At 54.4% G+C, this 19,505-nt stretch overlaps 1 protein-coding gene and 1 long non-coding RNA gene across 9 annotated transcripts in view; one reads left to right on the top strand and one right to left on the bottom strand.

Annotated features, from left to right (window-relative positions):
- The window catches only part of PRKAG2 (protein kinase AMP-activated non-catalytic subunit gamma 2), a 272,371-nt gene that overhangs the window by 139,305 nt on the left and 113,561 nt on the right, over positions 1–19,505 (bottom strand). Inside the window, exon 2 of one of the 8 annotated variants that reach the window (XM_073238194.1) lies at positions 18,482–18,672. The exons of the other annotated variants lie outside the window; for them this stretch is intronic. Within the exon in view, the coding sequence (XP_073094295.1) occupies positions 18,482–18,524 (43 nt within the window). The 5' untranslated portion in view covers positions 18,525–18,672. The remainder of the gene's footprint in view (positions 1–18,481; positions 18,673–19,505) is intronic. 8 annotated transcript variants of the gene reach the window in all.
- On the top strand, positions 1,162–18,585 carry LOC140849824 (uncharacterized). The gene is made up of 3 exons (XR_012132042.1): positions 1,162–2,886; positions 3,705–4,800; positions 18,469–18,585. It is a non-coding gene; the product is annotated as an uncharacterized lncRNA (long non-coding RNA).

Here is a 19,505-nt window from a genome sequence, read left to right as displayed (position 1 = left end):
GCTGGCAGCCCTCTGTGACCATGAGGAAAGGCTGCTAAAAACCAAATGGGCAGAGAGAAAGCACAGCCCACCCCGGACTTTCTGTCCTGACAGATGCTATTATCACTGGAGTCAGGTTGCGTTAGCCTGTTACTTACAGCCCGTAGCATCCAAGGGGAGGCTCTATGTAACAGCAGCAGCGCCCCCAGCGTGCGGGGAGGCTGCTGAGGGCTGTGGTCTGTAGGCCACTAAGGCTCTGTGTGTGCCACACAAGGTGTGCTCTTACTGCACGCTTTGTGGAAAACAATTTTCTTAAAATAGATAACCCAGAACAGACCTTGACACTCGGAGGTCAAGCACTCGTCTGTTTTGAAAAAAAGACACCGCCAGGCAAGAGAGGAGGTGTGCTGGGTAAGGAAGGGCCAGCAACCCGGTCCAGAGGGACGCTGAGGGGACAGAGGTCTCCCCCCTGCCTCACCCCAGGCAGCATGACGCGGTGAGGTGGGGCCCATGCACCCAGGGCTCACCCCCAGCCACTCTGGTCCCGGCAGCTGTGCTGGACCGTCCCACACGAGGACAGGGCCGCCCTGAAGCCACAGGTGCCCATTCAGCCTGCAGCTAAGCCTGGTCCTGAAGCACACAGGTGCTAACACCCCCGCGGGATCTGCAACCTGGACCTACCCAGTAACCATGGAAACCAGGGTGCCCACCCACGCACGTGCCCACTCCCTCGTCCCCAAGCCCTCCCTGCCCTCCCTGGTCACCTTCCAAATTAAAAGCCTGCCCCTAAGTCTTGATTTTGGGCTCTGTTTCCCAAATTAAGAGAAGAGGTCTCAGGTGTTTATGTCTATGCACAGGATCTGTTCATTAAAGAAACATGACTGGAAACACCAGATGGGACCTGACGTGGGGAGGAACAGCTCCACAGGGCACACGGCAGACGCCAGGGCAGGGCAGTGGCGGGAGGTGCGTGCCCTGTGTGCCCCCAGGGCTCTGGCCCCCCCACTCCCAGCCCCTCCCGGCCTTCCTGCCCTGCTCTCCGAGGCTCTCTCTGCCCTCCGTGTCATGGAGCCCCAGACCCGGCTGTTTCCCCCTCCCGATCAGCACCCATCCCACCCCACAGGGCCGCCATCTCCCGGACTGGGCCCTCTCCCCACTCTGCGGGTCCAGGGAGGCCCCCCTCCTGCCTCCTCCACAGCCTCAACTGTCTTCCTAGAACTGCTTTCCATTCAGGACTGAAGCTCAAACCGAGACGGAGCCGGGGCCCGAGGCCGGCAGCATGAGGGCAGCCACCTGGCTGCAGGTGGACTGGCACCCACGAGCACCTCCTCTCCTGGCAGGCGCCCAGGGTCACCGGCCAGCTCCCGCCGGACAGTGTCTGCTCCGTGCTGCTGGCCGGTGACATGGGGGCCTGCACTGGGAACCACGTGGGGCATCCAGAAGGTTCTGCCCTGGTGGCTGAGGCACAGCACGACAGGGTCTCAGGACCTGACTATAAACTTGGTTTTTCTGAGCAGACAAACGTTATGGCTTCTAGTGTGCACAGCCACAGGGCATTGCCCCTCCAGACACTTACAGGTGGTTGTGACTGCTTTCAAATTGCTTCCTTAGATGTTGTCTGGGTGGACCATTCCTCTGGAACTCATGTCCACCTGGCCCCCATGGCGACCTTGTGCAAACACCACATGTACCCCAGTCCTAGGATTCTTTCCCCTCATCTGCCCGTCCCAGCCCTGTGGACCATTCAAGGTCCAATTCAAGGGCCACCTCCTCTGTGCAGCCTTCCTTGACTACTACTTTCCACCCACCACCCTTGCAGGATTCCTCAAGCACTGGCCGGAGCACTTGGTGGGGGAGCTGGCTGTGGTTTCATGCATGTTAATATTACCTACATTGCAAAATCCTGTTGGTATACCTCCTACAGTTTGGCCTAGTGCCTGGAGCACAGTCAGCCTTTAATACCTATTTTTACCAGTTGGTTCTCTCACTTATTCGCCAGATAGCCAATATAACCAGTGTGGACTCAGATCTGCTGAGACCGCACAGCAGAGATGTTTCCCCATCACTTTGTATCTTATGGAAGTCTGGTCTCCCTCCCTTGGCGCCCTTCCTCCTGCGGAGCTGAGCTCAGGGATGTTAGTTGACTATCCACCGGCCTGGAATGGCCCTGCCTTCTAAGTTAACCTTGAGTAAAGAGTGGGAACTTGGAAGGCCTGATGCTGAAAAAAGCCAGTCACAGAGGTCTCATACTGCCCGCACTGTTCCATTTAAATGAAATGTCTGAGCAGGGAAGTCCACGTAGACACAAAGGGGATTCACGGCTGCCAGGGACTGTGGGAGGGGGTAGGTGGGAGGAACGGGGCTGACGGCTACCGGGCACAGGGTTTCTTCACGTGATGATGAAATGTTCTAAAAGGGATCATGGTGCTGGATGCATACGAATATGCTAAAAAGCACTGAATTGACACTTCAAATGAGTGTATTGTATCAAATTATATGTATTTTATTAAAAGAGTGAAAAAGTGGAAATTCAGGGCATCAAACCCAGGGTGGACATTTGCAGGGGAGGCCAGGGTGAGGCTGAGTGGCTGGACGCCTCGTGAGGCACAGCGAGATGAAACTAGAACCAGAGGGAAGATAGGATCTTGCTGGCTTAGGGCCACATTCCATGGAACAGATTAGAAATATCCAAATCTCCAGAGTTACAGAGGTCGCTGAGCCTGTGCTGGAGGACAAACGATGTGGAAGCCACAGTGGGACACATTTCCTGAGGAGGAAGGAGCCCTGGGCCTCTGGGCTCCATTTATTGGCATCTTGGGCTGAAGTCATGGAGACCAAAGGGCCTTGAAGCCTAGTCGGGGGACAGACGAGGACACTGGTGACGGGGACCCCTTAGGAGCACCACAGGTGGCTTAAATGAATGGAGAGGGTGGGGCAGGTGGCTGCAGAGAGGGGCTCTCAAAGTGGGTAGGGTGCTCAGGCAGAACCACACGCTCACTCACAGAACCACGGCTCACTTAGAGATGGGCAGTGTGGCCAAGGCAGCCTGGCAGCAGGAGGGGAGGACGGGGCTGGACCAGCCCGCCCTGGGTGGTGGTGATGGCAACTGCAGTCACCAAGGCTCTGTAGGCTGCAGTGGGGTGTGTGGTGGGCAGAGAGGCAGTCCCCGATTGCATGGACGTGTCTGGTGGTGCTGCTGGGCACACTTCAGTCTTGGTGTTTCTGGGTCTGCAGTGTTTCAGGTAAAAATTGAGACAGAATGCCTGCCCTGCCTCTTTTGTGGGGGACACCTGGTGGCTCCCTGAGGCTACGTGTGGACATATTCCAGTAGCCTAAGGAGCTACACAGGACAGGGAGGGGCATCCCTGCTGCGACCCCTTGAAACAGTCATCAAGGCGGGGGACGGGCTCCTCACACGCACACTGCATCGTTGTTCCAGCATCAAGGCTATTTACCATATAGCTCAGGTCTGAAGCCAGCAATTGACAAAGATCAGAAAGCTCTGGTCACAGTGCGTGGTGAGGAGTGGGGCGCTGAGCTGTCATTTAGGTGAGAGAACACAGGGTATGCCTGTGTGGGGAAATTTGGCAATAGCTATCCAAACAGAAGTACATGCAGTCTGTGACCCAATGATCTTATTACCTCCAGGGGTTTGTGTGACAGATATACCTACACATATGCACAAAAGTATGTACAATAATATTTGTTACAACTTTTTTTTATAGCAAAGGCTTGAGAACAGCTCCACTGATAGAAGACTGGTTCAGTGATTCATGGACTCTGTGATGGAATACTGCACAGCTGTGAAAAAGAATGACTGCGGCATAAATGTGTAAGGGGTTAAAAAGTGAGTTGTGAAGAGTATGTATAATAAGCTACCATCTGCACACATACAAAAAACTATATAAAAAACTTGAAAATGTATAGAACATCTTAGAAAGGATACGAAGTAACTACTGCCTCTGGGTAGAGGAACTGGGAGTCCAGGAAGCAGGGTGGGAAGGAGGTCTTACTTTTTCCATATTGCTTTTTGCACATTTTGAAAGCTTTAACATGCACATGTATTTCCTATTTGATTGCATATGTATTTATGTGATATTATTCTGGGGATTGAAGTTGATCTATGAACTTCCAGCACATTCAGCCACTTGGTGTTGTGTCATCTGAGCCCCGGGTGCTCCATTTGCAAGCAGGTGTAATAATATTTCACCTACTTGAAGGCAGGAGGCTGTAGTGAGGGACTTTTAGTTTCATTGCTGCTCAGAGATCTGTGATCTCCGGTGGATGTAGCACAGAGGTTGTGTATCCTAGCGAGGGGCCCGGGCTGTCCTCTGCGTGAGCCCTCTCGGAGCAAAGCCCAGGGCCACCCCCTACCTGCAGCTGTGGCCTGAACAACCAGCACTGGACACAGCCTCGATGGCTGCAGGACTGTTTGGAAATCACTGTTTCCTTCCCCCAACCCCACCCTTCTCTTCCTCCAGTGACACAAGGGCACACTGCCCTTGGGTGCCTTTCCTCCGGCATCAAAACTTGCTCCAGGAGAAAATCTCTTCTCAGCCACTTGTACCTCTGCCTCTGTGGCCACTCCTCTTGGGGGCTTCTCTCTCCCTACAAAGAAAGGCTTTGCTTTGATAAAGGAAAGCTAGTCATTAACAGGCAGGGAGGGAGAGGAAGAACCCCATCTGCTCTCCTGAAACCAGTGAGGTTCTGGGTCAACACGCCAAGACAGCAGCCCAACCGTTCGGGGCTCGGCCGGCCCAGCCTTCCCACCATCAGTCGGCAGTTCAACACCGTCCGGCGCTGGGGTGGCCCTGTCAACAGGTACGTTCTCATCCTGGGTGTGCCGCTCTCACACCAAGCCCGATTAGATAGACACAGGCGGTCGGCCCGATTAGACGGCATTCCTCACTTTCCCAAGGGCTCTGAGCCCTCCGCTCCCCACCCGAGCCCGCCTCAGCCGCCTGCACCCCTCTCTTCTCCTCCTCCTCCCTGAAACTGGGACACTGAGGACCGAGGACCAAGCACAGGATGGGCTCTCACCCTCCATGGAGGGGAGCTAGAGGAACTCCCCGCACAGCTGGCGGCCTCCCGCTTCTCACGCACCTGCTGGGGTGGGCTTGTTGCGGAGGTGCCCTGGGTCTCCTGGGATTAGCACGGGTTGGAGGAGCGCCCGGGTGCTCTCTGAGGAGCCCGTGACTTCCTTCCCAAACCAGCCACCCTGGGGAAGGCCACAGGTCCCTTTGGGGCAGGCTGGGAGCAAGCTTAACTGTGCGCATTCCATAGGTGGACCGGCCTCCCCTTCATTCTGGGGTTCCGGGTCCGTAAACTGACTTGTGTCTGGGGACTGACTGAGGGAAATGACTGTTTTTATGAACCGAGTTAGACTTTCTTCACTTGACCTGACCTGTCCACTTATACACATCCAGGCCGTAGTAGGTCTCCTGCGGACATCACTTCTAGGAACAGCACAATAAGGCGGCCACCTCCCCACATCTGTGCCCCTCGTTCTGCTCTGCTGCCCCTAATGCCAGCCTGGCCCATCCTGTCTTGGGTGACTACGTGCTGCCTCCCGGCCCTGCTGTCTGGGACCCAGTTACTCCTGCATTTAGGACTCACCTCAGGGCAGCACCTCCACTGTGATTTCTAACCTATGGAGAAGAGTGGCCACAGAGCTCTTCGAGGATGCTGGGGCTTCCTTACAGATTATCTGTCACAGTTTTGGTGAAAAGTGCATCCTCTAGTCCCCCTAAGGGTGGAGGCGGGGCCCAGGTCCCACTCGATAATCGCTGCTCACATTCCAGGCTCCCGGAGCCTTTGGGCGCCACCCTCACGTCCTGTCCCTGGGCGGATCTGGCATTCAACTCCACTTAGCACAGGCCACCTTGGGTTCAAGTTTCAGCCAGCCAAACCCCCAGAGCCCTTCCTAAACCTCTTGGCAAGCCCAGAATGAGCCAGTGAGTCAGCACTGCCCGCTCCCGGATGCAGCATACCCAAGGCAGGAGATGAGTCCCCAGAGCAGAGCTGCTCAGAGCCCCAGGAGCCCAGAGGCGGGCTGGGCCTCACTTAGCCTGCGATAAAGGCCAGCTTGTCCCCAGGAACTGTGGTCTTACTGCAGAAACCCTTCTTGGGCCTCTCTGCCCTCTCTCCTAAGGATCTGGTGCCCACCAGCCACATCCTTTGGCATGCCCAGTGTTCCAGCCCCCTGCACATGTCCTCACCCACCCTAAACCACTCCAGTGCCCCACTGCATCTGGTAAGCCAGTCTGCTTACCAGTTAAGTGCCGCATGTGGAGGCCTCTGGCAGGGAAGATGTCCAAGGACGATGCCAGGACCCATAAGCACACCACCTGAGCCGAAACTCACCCCTTTTGCCAGACTGTGGGGACTTTGGGGGTGCTCTTGGTATCCCTCAGGTCACCCTGCAGGTGGCTGCCCCTCAGAGTCCCGTGGGGACTGACACCCCTGAGGAGGCCTCCAGCCTCTCAGCGCTCTCTTGGTACATGCAGCACCAGGCATTGTGGGCCTCCTGGCCCTGGCACACGGCTCAGCCCTGGAAGGCCATGGGCAGCAGTGGCCATCTGCTCCATCACATGTGAAGTGAGACCACTTGCCCGGTCTTACTGATGGGAGCGACATCCCTCAGTACTGCAGCCTAGGCAGGGAGAGATGACCATGCCCACGGATGGATGAGTGGGTGAGCAAAATGTAGGGTCTGCATACAGGGGAATGCGATTCCATCCTAAAAGGAAGGAGACCCCGACCCGTGCCATGGCATGGATGAACCTGAGGCATGATGCCAAGTGAACCAAGCCGGTCCCCAAAGGAGAAACACCATATGATTCCACTTACACAAGGCGCTAGGACTGTCAGATTCACAGAGACAGGAAGTAGAATAGTGGGGGCCAGGGGCGGGGGGAGGGATATGGGGACAGAGTTGCAGTTTGCAAAGATGAAAGACTCCTAGAGATGATGAATGTACTTAATAACAATGAATTGTGTACTTAAATGTAGTCAGAAAGGTAAATTTTACGTTAGGTGTAATTTTACCACAATATTGAAAAAGCAACAAAAAAGGAGTGGGCATATCATTACAGCTGCCATGTGTAGCTCACGGGCAGTGAGGGTTCCAGGGATGCAGAGAGGGGATCCCTAGGAAGGCCCCAGTCCACGCACCCCGGACGCAACCCTGCTGGCCCTCAGCCTGTGCTCAGAGGGCTGCTTCTTGCACCTCTGGCCCCGAATCCCCGTTTCAGGCTGACTTCCCATCCGAATCTCAGAGCCAGGACCTGGGAACATCTCAGGAAGTCTCCTGTCCAATGTTTAAAAGCTTGCCCTTCAACAGCTAACACTGCTGAGTGCCTACCGTGTGTGGACAGGGAGCTCAGGGTGTCACAGCGGCTTCTGAGGACCGCCAGTCCCGCTCTGCTGGCTGTGGCCTGCCCTGTCCTCACACGCACGCCCTTCCTGAAGCAGCATCTCCTGAACGCTGTTCTCTCCGAGGCCCACAGACATCAGGATGCTTGTGATTACGGGGCTTTTTCTAGCTTTCCAACATTTTGAAATATGCTTGACTTTTAAGATTTTAAAAATGCAACAAAATGCATTAGAAATACATACGTTTTCCTGGGGGGAGTGCTTCTCCTCTGGGGCAGTGGAGCTGTCTCCCCAGGGGATGGTCCTGCTTTAGGAGGACCACCCTTCACAAAGGCAAAGACCGTTGCCACCCCTCCCCAAGTTCACTCCTGTCCACACCGACATTTCCAATTCTTTCAACTCCTTTTCATCTGACAGGATTTTGAGTTCTCAAAGCACCCTGTTAATTATGTCCTTGACCTTGAAAAATATTTACAACCCCATAGAATTGAGATTTAAGATTAAGACACTAAATAGAGCGCAACGAAAGGCTGTTTACAATTCAGTATTAAATTCTGTGGTTCAGACTATAAAGGAGAAGACAGGGGAGGCCCATAGCAGGGGAGATGCCCCTGCGGCCCCCCGAGGGCCTGCCGTCCCACCCCAGGCCTGTCTGCTTCTAGCTAGGTGGTTAAAAAGGCCTTGAGCAGCAGCGTCACTGCACCTCGAAATCTGTCTGGGGACCTACAGTTGAGTGGAAGGAGCCCTCCCCCACTTTGCTTTTCTTTGATTTTTCTATCCTAGGGATGAAGGTGATCTATTTTTAGTATAGAGGCTGGTGTAAGGGAGGAGTTGCTATAGCGACAGCTGGTGGTTACAAACCAGGTCCTGCCACAGTTTCTAGTCATAAATAAATCCTAGAGCCCCAGGAAGAATGCAGCCTCAGCGACTGGAGCTCCCGTAGGCTCCACCGGGGTCCCGGCCTGCTGTCCTCACAGTGTGCGAGTAACAGGCCGGGTCCCTGCCCGTGGAGAAGCACATCGGGATGTGGCCTCTGGGCACTGCCCTTCCCTGCCCTGTTGGGGTTGACCTACACGTCAATTACCAGGTGAGGAGATGCCTGCCTTTGTGCCGGATGATGGCTGGCGGGCAGCGCCAGGCACTAGGTCAGCAAGCCCTGGGGAATGAAGACCTGGCATCTGCTTACAGACTAGTCCTGGAGGCAGGGCACACCCAGGTAAGCCGACACACCTACGAGGCTGCACATGTGTACCCTACTGCCAGCAGGCCTGGGATGAGTCCGACAGAAAAGCACACACATGCACAAGACCAGTCCCAGCAGCGCTTGTCATAGACCCAACTCGGAAACTGCCCAGTGCGTCACCAACAGGTGGCTGGAGGCGTGTGGTCGATGGAGATGATGGGGGCTTGGCACCCAGCAACCAGGGCAGGGAGCTTCAGCCACAGCATTGGTGTGGCTGCACCTCATGACGTTCAAGTGAAAGAAGCCAGACAAAAAATAAATCTTATATGGACCCATCTTACAAAGTTCACCAGACAGCACTAATCTTGGGGGTAAGGGGACATGGGGGAGCCTTCTGGAGGGCTGGCAATGCCTGCCTCTTGATCCGCATGGCGGTCACACAAGTATGCTCCCAGTGTGCCAACTCAGCACCTGAGGTCTGCGCGCATCTCTGCATGCCCCTCCTTCAGGAAGTTAGCACTCATGGCATGCTTTGCCTTGCAGGAGTGCACGCATGCTGCATATGGCTGTGGCCAGCCTTGAGGCAGATGGCCCAGACCTCGTCATCGGAGTGGGGAGGGCTTTGCCCTGAGTCACCAGCCATGGGAGCCCTGCAGCAGGGTGATCCTGGAGAAGGGGGCAGCCCAACAGGAGACCCCTGAAGGGCTATGGAAGGCCAGGATCACCACCCCCAGGTCTAGCACACCATGCAGGAGCCCAGCCAACAGGTGCCAGCCTGAAGACACCGTGATTTATTTTCTGTGGTGCCATCTGGGCATCTCCTCGGGGTCATGGCCACAGCTGCTCAGAGGGTACCACTCAGCTACAGCCACCTGTTGTCCCTTCCGATAGCTTTGGCTATTCTGTGACCAGGCTGAGTCACCCAGGAATGAGAAGCAGGGAGGAAGAGGGACTTCTCACCCCGTGTTCCTGATGACTCACGGCCGGCCGGCCTGGGGAAGTGGGAAGCGGGCAGGTGTGGGTGAAGGGTGTGGTGAGATGGGGATGCTTCTCATGTTACTGAGCAGGGGCGGGGGGCCACCTCACGCACATTCATCAGGGGAGCCCTCTGGGAAGCACGCCCCATCCCCCGCATGGGCCCAGTACTGCCTGGACAGGGGCTAATCACTCACCCCTTCTCCACCATGTGACTGGCACATCTCTCGGTCTCTCTGGGCCTCAGTTCTCCCACCTACAAGAAGGGAACACACGTCCACCATCTCCTCTACCTGACCTAACAGTCATCGAACATAAAACATCGCAGGACCATGCCACCCTATGCGACACCATCGCTGAAGCTAACAGCGATTCCTGACCACCTGGCCAGCTCAGAGGGCCTTCCCGCTCCCGCCTTCCCCTGCTCCACAGATGACCCTCTTTGGGTCCTCATCAGCTGCTGCACAGCCTCAGGTCTCTATATCTCTCAGGGATGGTGACACAGGCCCCACGTGGCCAGTACCGGGAGACCTCTGCCCAGTGGACACCCTGGCTCCGAGTGATGGGGCTGCGCGCAAGCAGTGACGGGGAGCATAGGTCAGGGGCTGTCCCCAAGGCTGAGGAACACCCAAGGGAGTTTCTATGGAGGACCCCACCCATGCAGGACTGGCTCCCCCTTGGCAACACCTCCAGCTCCCAGGCCTCTCCTGAAACCCCTTCCTAACACCCTCCCTGGCTCCAGTCTGCCTAGTGTACTAGGTTTCCTAAAACCTGGTCCCATCTCCTCCTTCAGGACTGTCCTCAGAGTGCCCCTCCCCACGCCTCCACCAACCCAGCCCCACCCCCAAGGGCCCAGCACACACGCACCCAACTCCCACCCAAGCCCCAGAGCATTTGGCACCACGACTGTCCGGGGGCCTTCTCCTCAGGCAGGTGTTCCTTACCCCCCAACCAAATTGCCAGCTGCTACAAGCGCACCTTATGTCTTCACCTCATTTTCAGCATAACATACATGCACAGTAAATACATTTACCAGACGGAATAACTGTTTTGAATTCTACCTGTGCAACTTCAGTTGAAATATCGTGTGCATCGCTCTCTGTGGTGGAATCGTCTCAAGCTAAGTCATAATTAAAAATCTACAGAAATGGATACACCAATGTCAAGAAAATGACCTATTCATATAAAACATCAACTTTATATGAGCTCTGTGCAGCCTTGCCCTGCCTGTGCCTCGGTGTCCTGTGTGAAGGAGCCATGCCTGCACATGGGGAGGGGCCATAGGACCCATGCTTGTTCCTCCAGTAATCACCTGGGCACCTGGTATGGGTCAGATTCCATGAAGGGCTATGTTAGTTAGTATTAAGTTTGCTCTCATTTCATAGAAAAATCCAAAGTAACAGTGGCTTGAGCAAGAGAGAGGTTTATTCTCCTTTCATACAATGGATGCCTGTTTGGTAGGCAGTCCAAAGCTCCAGTGCCAGCTTCACAATGCTAACCCAGGCCTAACCCTATCTTTAGGTTAACCCATAGGTTAACCCAATGTTAACCCTATCTGTATTCTCCACTATCTACAGTGTATGCCTTCCATCCTCAGCAGTCACCGCAGGGTCCAAATGGCTGCCAGAGCTCCAGTCATCACATCTATATTCCAAGCAGGAGGAAGGAAAAAGGGGCCAATGGGGAGTCACCTTTCTCTTCTTTTAAGATTCTTTCCCATAAGTCTAAACAACATCCCCTTTAGAGCTCACTGAATAACTCTGCCACATGCCCTATGGAGCCATATGCATTGCCACAGAATGAAAACCAGGGTCCTGTTATTGAGAAAGACAGGGAACATGAATATGGCTAACAATCCTAGCTGTCACAGGCAGAGAGAGGAGCTGAGAAAGTCTCCATGCCAAGGGGTTTACCGAGTCAGCCCAACCAGGCTAACCAGACACTGCCAACATGAGCGTGACCGTGGCCGGTCCTGGAGAGCTCAGGAGTGAGTCTGTGCAAACACCTTGGGGCTGGGGGTGCACCCAGAGGAGCATGGGGGTGGGAAGGCCGTTTCCAGTGAGGGGAAAGGGACGCTCAGCAGACTGCCATTGGTTTATCTTCTGAAGATGGCCATGGAGCCGGAAGTCTCCCCTCCCGGCATGACCCAGACAAGTCACTCCCGGGGCCTCCTGCCCTTGTCTTTTGTGTCAGCCTGGAATGAGAGCCAACACCCCAGGGCAGTCTTATCCAGGCACTCAGCACCCCCAAACAATCAGAGGTGGTTAGGCCTGCCAAAAGCTGCCCAGTAGAAACTTCCAGAAGATCCACTCTTCCTTGTTTGGGAGAAAACTTGCTCTTTGGGGGTGGAACTACTGCCTTTCATCTGCTGCTGCTAAGCCAGCACCGGTCAGGCAGAGTTCACATGTGGACCTGCCCCAGGCGAAGGCCACACTGGTTTCAGCAGCGAAGCAAGGAGCAGGACGGCTGGGAGCAATGGCCACTGCGTTTCCCCATCTGCAGGGATGCTATGCTGAGCGGGTTTCTGCTGGGGACGACCTTCCAGGCGCCTGAGACACCTGCGTAGTCCCCGAGCTCTTGGCCGCGGCCTGGGCCCTGCCTGCCTGCACCCATGCCTCTGCCCTCAACCAGGTGACTGGCTGGTGGTCACACAGCAGCCTTCCCCTGACCGGCTGCTGCCCTCCACACGGAAATCAGACCATTCTGACACATCCCACCTTACCCCTGGCGTGTCGTCATCCTGAACCGGACACTTCAATCACCTACTTATGCATGCTTGCTTAGTGTTCACCCAGTTCACCGCTGTGCCCCCAGCACCGAGGTCCTGACCCCGAGGTAGGAGCTTAAAAGACACGTGAACACATTAACAGAGAGAACCATGGAGACGGAGCGGGAAGCAGAAGCCCAAGAGTCCATGGTGTTGGCGTCGGCCGCTAGGAGAGGACACAGGCAGGGCTGAGGGGTCCAGGCCAGGAGTCGGGGTGCTGACTGGAGCTCCGGCTCAAAGGAACCTCAACACGGAAGCAACTTCCACGTCACAACATCTCTTCTACGTGTCCCGAGGGCCCATAGAGGGAGGCCAGGCCCCTGATGGGCCCTGGTGTTGGTGTGGCCACACCTTCCTGTCACTTTCATCCAGAAATGAGGCCACAATTAGGCAAGTCCCAGACTCCATGCAGAAGTGGGCACAAATCCTGTCTGCCATTCACCCACCCTCCAGCACACCGAGAGCTGGCTGTGGCTGCCTGTGGAACCGCGATGGGACAGGAGGTGACGCCCGTGTGCTCACCCTGGACACTCATGTGGCGTTTTCTGTAGCCGAGAGAAACTCCATCGGGAATGTAGGCCATTCACCTGGTCCTTAGGCCCCAGACCCAGGCAGGTGGGGTCCTTTAATGGGAAGGAAGTTGGTCTCATCTTAGCTGGGAAGCATGTGCCCTGGAGAAGCCTGAGCCACTGGGCATGCGGGGCCCAGGAGACCAGGGCGTCTGGAACTGGGGACACCAGCTCCTCACCCGGACCTCCATGCTGGAGGCCTGGCTCTCGGGAAAGGCAGGTCACTCTCAGGTGGGGCTGAAAACACTCGGAAGATAAAGAGGCAAGTGAGAACTATGGGAGTAACATTTCGCATTAACTGCATTTTCTTGTTTTCTGTGTTCTTGATGTTCTGGCATCTGGAACCTCACTGATGGGGAGAGCCCGCCCCTCCCAGGGGTAGCCAATTCCTAGAGCGAACGTGCCTTCCACAGAAACCAGTCCAGAGACTGTGCTTGGAACCCCTCCCGAGAGGGGTTCTACGCCCTGCCTAACCATCCCCGGGCCAGGCACCGGACAGCTAGAGGCGGCAGCTACACCCGAGAAAGCACCTGTCAGATGACCCACACTAGCCAGGGCTAAACCTGCGTAGGCTGCCAGCCCTGCCTTCCCAGAAGGCCACCACAGGGGCTCATGCCTATGTTCTCCCCACTCCTCCCGCCTCCTGACTGACCTTGTGCTTCCCAACAGGCCCACGTGGCAGGCTGGGCCCCGCCTCTTGGGAACTGTGAACAACAAACTACCTGTTCGATGGTGTCACCTCCTGACCCGTTGGTCTCACTGCACCTGAGTGATCATAAAACCTGCATTTTGAAACATCCCCCCATCACCTCCACCAGGCACCCTCCTTTTTCTTCCTTTGCTCTGTACTGGCAGACATTAACAGGTTTCCCAACTTACATCCACAACAAAGTATCAACAGAAATGCTTCAAGGGAAACATGCATTTAATTCTGGCTAACAGAGGATTTCTCAGAAACCCTTGATAAAGTGGTCCCCGACTGGACTACTTCCCCAAGCCCTCGACTTCCAGGGTGCTGAGCACAAAGAAGCCAGCCCCAGGCCCGGAGGCTGAAGCCTGGAGTCCACAGCCCAGGGCGCTGCTCTCTGGTTGTTTCTGCCTTGTGTCCGCAGCAAAGCTGAGGGCTTCTAGGAGGAAGGGATATGAACAACTGGGATCATAGATATGAGAGTGATCTGAAGGCTGCATACACTAAGCTGAGTCCTAGAACCTTCCACCTGCAGAGCCCCGGGGGCTTCAGCTCCCACAGGTGGATCCCAGGCCTCTCCAGGCCCCCAAGGTGGTGAAGAAGCCACCTGCCCCCTGCTCTCTGACCAGCACTTCCCTTCCTGCCATCCAGTCGCACCAGCTGCCCCACGTTCCTGGACCACCAGAGTCACCCTCCTCAGGGTCTGCGTGGCCCAGCAAGGAGCTCCTGTGCAGCCAGCCGGCCCCTCACCCTGTCCCTTCCTCTGCCACATGCCCTCTACCTGGTATCACAAAGGGAAACTGCTTGCCTGTTGAACGAGCCAGACACAAAGGACACATACCGGGTGATCCCACTCGTAAGAGGTCCCTGGAGCCAAGAGTAGAAGGGTGGGCGCAGGGGCTGGGCAGACAGATGGGCTGCTGGATGGGTGTGGTTTCCATCGGGGAAGGTGGCAGGTCCTGGAGAGGGTGGCGGCAGTGTCAGCACAGCAGCATGAATGCGCTCAATGCCGCTGAGCTGTGCCCTTAAATATGGCTGAGGTGGCCACTCCTGTGTTCTGTATATCTTGCAATGATTTAAAAAACCACCTCATTCGAAATGGATCAAAGACCTGAATGTAAGTCATGAAACCATACAACTCTCAGAAAAAAACAGGCAAAAATCTCATGGACATAAATATGAATGACTTCTTCATGAACATATCTCCCCAGGCAAGGGAAACAAAAGCAAAAATGAACAAGTGGGACTATATCAAGATGAAAAGCTTCTGTACATCAAAGGACAACATCTACAGAACAAAAAGGCATCGTACAGTATGGGAGAATATATTCACAAACGACAGATCCGATAAAGGGTTGACATCCAAAATATACAAAGAGCTCACACACCTCAACAAACAAAAAGCAAATAATCCAATTAAAAAATGGGCAGAAGAGCTGAATAGACGGTTCTCTAAAGAAGAAATTCAGATGGCCAACAGACACATGAAAAGATGCTCCACACCGCTTGTCATCAGAGAAATGCAAATTAAAACCACAATGAGATATCACCTCACACCAGTAAGGATCACCATCATCGAAAAGACAAACAACAACAAATGCTGGCGAGGTTGTGGAGAAAGGGGAACCCTCCTACACTGCTGGTGGGAATGTAAATTAGTTCAACCATTGTGGAAAGCAATATGGAGGTTCATCAAAATGCTCAAAATAGACTTACCATTTGACCCAGGAATTCTACTTCTAGGAATTTACCCTAAGGATGCAGCACTCCAGTTTGAAAAAGACAGATGCACCCCTATGTTTATTGCAGCACTATTTACAATAGCCAAGATATGGAAGCAACCTAAATGTGCATCAGTAGATGAATGGATAAAGATGTGGTACATATACACAATGGAATATTATTCAGCCATAAGAAAAAAACAGATCCTACCATTTGCAACAACATGGATGGAGCTAGAGGGTATTATGCTCAGTGAAGTAAGCCAGGCGGAGAAAGACAAGTACCAAATAATTTCACTCATATGTGGAGTATAAGAACAAAGGAAAACTGAAGGAACAAAACAGCAGCAGAATCACAGAACCCAAGAATGGACTAACAGTTACCGAAGGGAAAGGGACTGGGGAGGATGGGTGGGAAGGGAGGGACAAGGGCGGGGGGGAAAAAAGGAGCCTTAATGTTAGCATGTATAGTGTTGGGGGGGCACGGGGAGGGCTGCGCAACACAGAGAAGACAAGTAGTGATTTTACAGCATCTTACTACGCTGATGAACAGTGACTGTGAAGGGGTATGTTGGGGGGACTTGGTGAAGGGGGGAGCCTAGTAATCATAATGTTCTTCATGTAATTGTAGATTAGTGATTCCAAAAAAAAGTAAAAACCACCTCAGCCGTTGGCCTCATGGGGCTATATGCCCAGGTGGGACCATTGTCCGTTCGCCGCTATGACTGTAGTGCTGGCCCTGGGTGGAGGCCCGGACACTGGGGGGGTCTGCCGGGCACTGGTGCTGTTGAACCTGAACATGGATACTGATACCCCAGGATCTGATAACCCAGCTTCTCCAAATGCTTGGAAATTGCCACTATGACAATCTAAACATGGGCATTTGAGGAAGTGACTGAATGAATACTAGGATCTTCCAAATTCCCTTCCGGGGCTCCCTCCCCTCCCCTCAGTGATTCCTGTAGCCAGCAGGATTGTAGAGGAGCCTCTTCCTCCCCCAAGACAGCTTTCATGAGGCTGTGACAGTGTCTGTCCTTTACTGTCTCCCACTTCCCCAAATCCAGAGTACTTGGGCAGCAGGAACCATGGGACCCCAGTGGGGACACCAGGAGGTGGCTAGGCAGGTGGGCAGCCAGACCAGCATGGAGACCATGAGGGTACAGGTGGGAGTGGGGGGGTCAGGATGCGGGACAGGATGGATAGCAGACCGCCCAGCCTTGCGTGCTGCTTGAGGCAAAGGTGCTCCATGCGTCCCCGGGGTCACACCCCACCAAGGGCTTAGAGGGGGACAGGAGGGCTGGGCAGGCAGCGTGGACGACAAGTGTACCCGGGCACGAGGAACTCTGGAGTTTTGTTCCAAAAGTGGTTGTACATTCGTCCCAGGGAGGATCAATGGGAAGGGGAGGTTGTCGTAAAGCCAAGCCAACCAGAGGTTCTGGTCTGCAGTGCCACAGACACCCCGATGGTTCGGGGTCGGAGCGCCAGCTTCCTGACACACCCCTTGGCTTCCTCTCTAGTGCCAGCACTCAGGAGGCATTGCTTAGGACTCCAGATAGTTTTTGTTTTCTTACTCTCCTCTAATTGCAGAGGGTAGAATAATTGCTAGTCAATCCTCATACTGATTACCATAATTCCCTCCTAATCTTCTTTTTACAATTTTATTATTATTGTTCTTGTCAACATTATCTGGATCTCTGTTGACCAAAGGAGATGAAAGAAGGGGCTTAGTAAAAAATCACTGCTTGTCTATCACATGGAGCCTGAACACAAGGGACATGCTGGCTTTGCAGGGGGACCTGGGCAGGGGTCGCATGCTGAGGCCGAAAGGGATGAGCTTTCCCCGAATCCGAGCTTTCAAGGGTGTTTTACCACAAGGCTTGAGGTGTTCACAATTTGAATGAGAGCCTCGTACTTCAAATGAAAACGCCATCCATGGACAAATACAAATGGACGTAGTGACTGCTGCCCTGCAGCCTTGAATCTCTCTTTGGGTTGCTCTGGGGACAGTTGAGTGTGTAAGTGAGTGTGCACATATGTGCATGCATGTGTGTGTGTAATAAAGATATGTCTCTTGACCTGAGGAATTTCCAGGAAGCCTACTGAGGAAGCCCAGTGCATCCTGTCCCGTGAGGCACGGACTGCCTGGCACCAGAGCAGTGCTGCACCTGGGGCTCCTGGCTGGCAGACGTCGGCTGCCATGGATCGCCAGGGTCTGCCACTGAGCACGCTGGATTTGGGGGAGGGAGGCTAGTGAAGGACACTGTCATACCCCCACGGAAGCTCTCCTGGGGTAGAAGCCTCCTCTAACTTCTTTTGGCTACAGGAATCACTGTGGGAAAGATTGGGAGCTGCTGACTGGGAATGTAGGAAAACAACCCCCTGAGGTAGCACTCCCCAGAGAACCAGATGCCATCCCGCATCCCCCCGACCAGCAGTCTGCAGCGAGAACCCGGGAGCCATGAGGCGCTGGCGCAGAATGCCATGGAACGCTCACTGGGGGCCTGCTCCCATCCCTGAGATGCCAGCACACAGAACAGGGGGCTGGCGTGGTTTTAGAGAGGGGGACGGTTACACTGGTCCTGGAAGGTGGCTTTCGGTAGGCAAGTGTGAGGAGGGGATGCCTGCCATCCCAAGGACCCGCGCCCAGCAGTGGCTGAGGGCCCAGCTCCTGCCATCTGGCTTCTCCCTTGGCCCCGCTCAGCCTCAAGGAAAATCAGGACATGGCATCACCCTGGGCGTATGGGCTCCGGCTGCCACGAGGGGCCTCAGCCTGCCTCCCTCACACCAGAGGAAGGAGGTTCAGCAGCGAGCCCTGATGTTCCTGACCCTGGAGTCAGAGCTGGCATTTGGACGGAAGCACTTCTAAAATTCACTGACATGCAAATATTATTTTTAATCTCAGAAACATAGGAGACAGGATGACAGCCAAATTTTAAACATGGGAGAAATCACTATCTGGCAATGATAGGCTTTTAATAATGGCCCGCCTGTCCCCATTAGCAAAGCCAGATTTTTAGTTAAAAAATAGATTCAGATTTAATTCTACAGTAGATGAGTGTTTATTATTTAAAATGAGAGTCTTCTGTTTAAACCACGTCTATGAATCACGTCCAGGATGCTGTCATTCCTGACCTGGGTCAGGCTGGGCGCGGGGCTCCTATGTGGATCCACCTTGCATCTGATTAGCTACTGCTCCCGGCTTCCTTCACCAGACTGAAAACTCACCGACTGCCACGGGAGCCGCCCTGCCGCACTCCCCGGGGGCCATCGGCGTCACGCCGGGCCCGCTGGGGCTGCTTGGAAGTGACTCGAATCGGATGGAGCAAGAGATGCAGGCGAGTCCCGTCCTGGCCTTCTTTCCCTGCTATTCCGGTTCTCACGTACTGCCCAGCTCTCTCATCCAAGCCATTTCCCTACTGTAAAATGAGTGTATTTTTCACTCAAGACACACTTAAATGCACCCCTCAGTTTTCCCCACCTTTACTACCAGTGGGCTGCGTGCGTAGGGCCTGTTCCTGCCACGGGGTGCTCAGGGACACCCAGGTCCGACAAGCAGTAGTGGCCAGGAACAGGTGACCTGATTCCTCATAACTCAGACTGGGCGGGTCTCAGCCAGGCCCCTGGGAAGCTGGGAGTACTGGGAGCCTGGGGCCAGCCAGACAGGCAAAGCCCACCCCAAATCCACAGGTCTTTGGAGATACTGAATCACAGATGCTTCCCACGTGTCCCAGCCACAGGGGTCCAGGCTCCTGGGTAAGGAAAAGCTGCAGAAGATCTCAGAGGCCAGGGAGACCACAAAGCAAGCTTCTCCCCCAGGGGACACAAATCAGGTAGGCGTTTTCTCTCCCACATTCTCCTTAGATCTGTGCGATTACACAGCCGCAGGGCGAAGTGGGGGGAGAATTCTTCATTCCCAGCACCAGTTTTCCCTACATGCACCACGTTTGATTTTAACAGCCCGAACAACAGCTCCAGTCACTCTCACTTCTCCCTAAGCTGATGGTTTTGCCTGAATGAATGACATTCCAGCTGATCACTAACCTCATTAGGCCAGGTGGGACAAGAGAGAAAAAAGAGCCTCACACACAAAGAAATGGACAGTCTGTGACAGCTCTGCAGTCACTGACCACCTACCAACCTCTTCTAGCCACAGCCTAACAGTTACACCCACAATTCAAAGGGAGAGGCTGCACCCAGCTATTGCTTAGGAGGTATGCACACACTCGCACACATGCACATGCCGTGGGGT

Source organism: Manis javanica, chromosome 6 (genome assembly GCF_040802235.1).
Source record: "Manis javanica isolate MJ-LG chromosome 6, MJ_LKY, whole genome shotgun sequence".
NCBI lineage: Eukaryota > Metazoa > Chordata > Mammalia > Pholidota > Manidae > Manis > Manis javanica.
The sequence above is the reverse complement of the archived record's forward strand: the minus strand, read 5'-3'. Positions and strand labels throughout refer to the sequence as shown.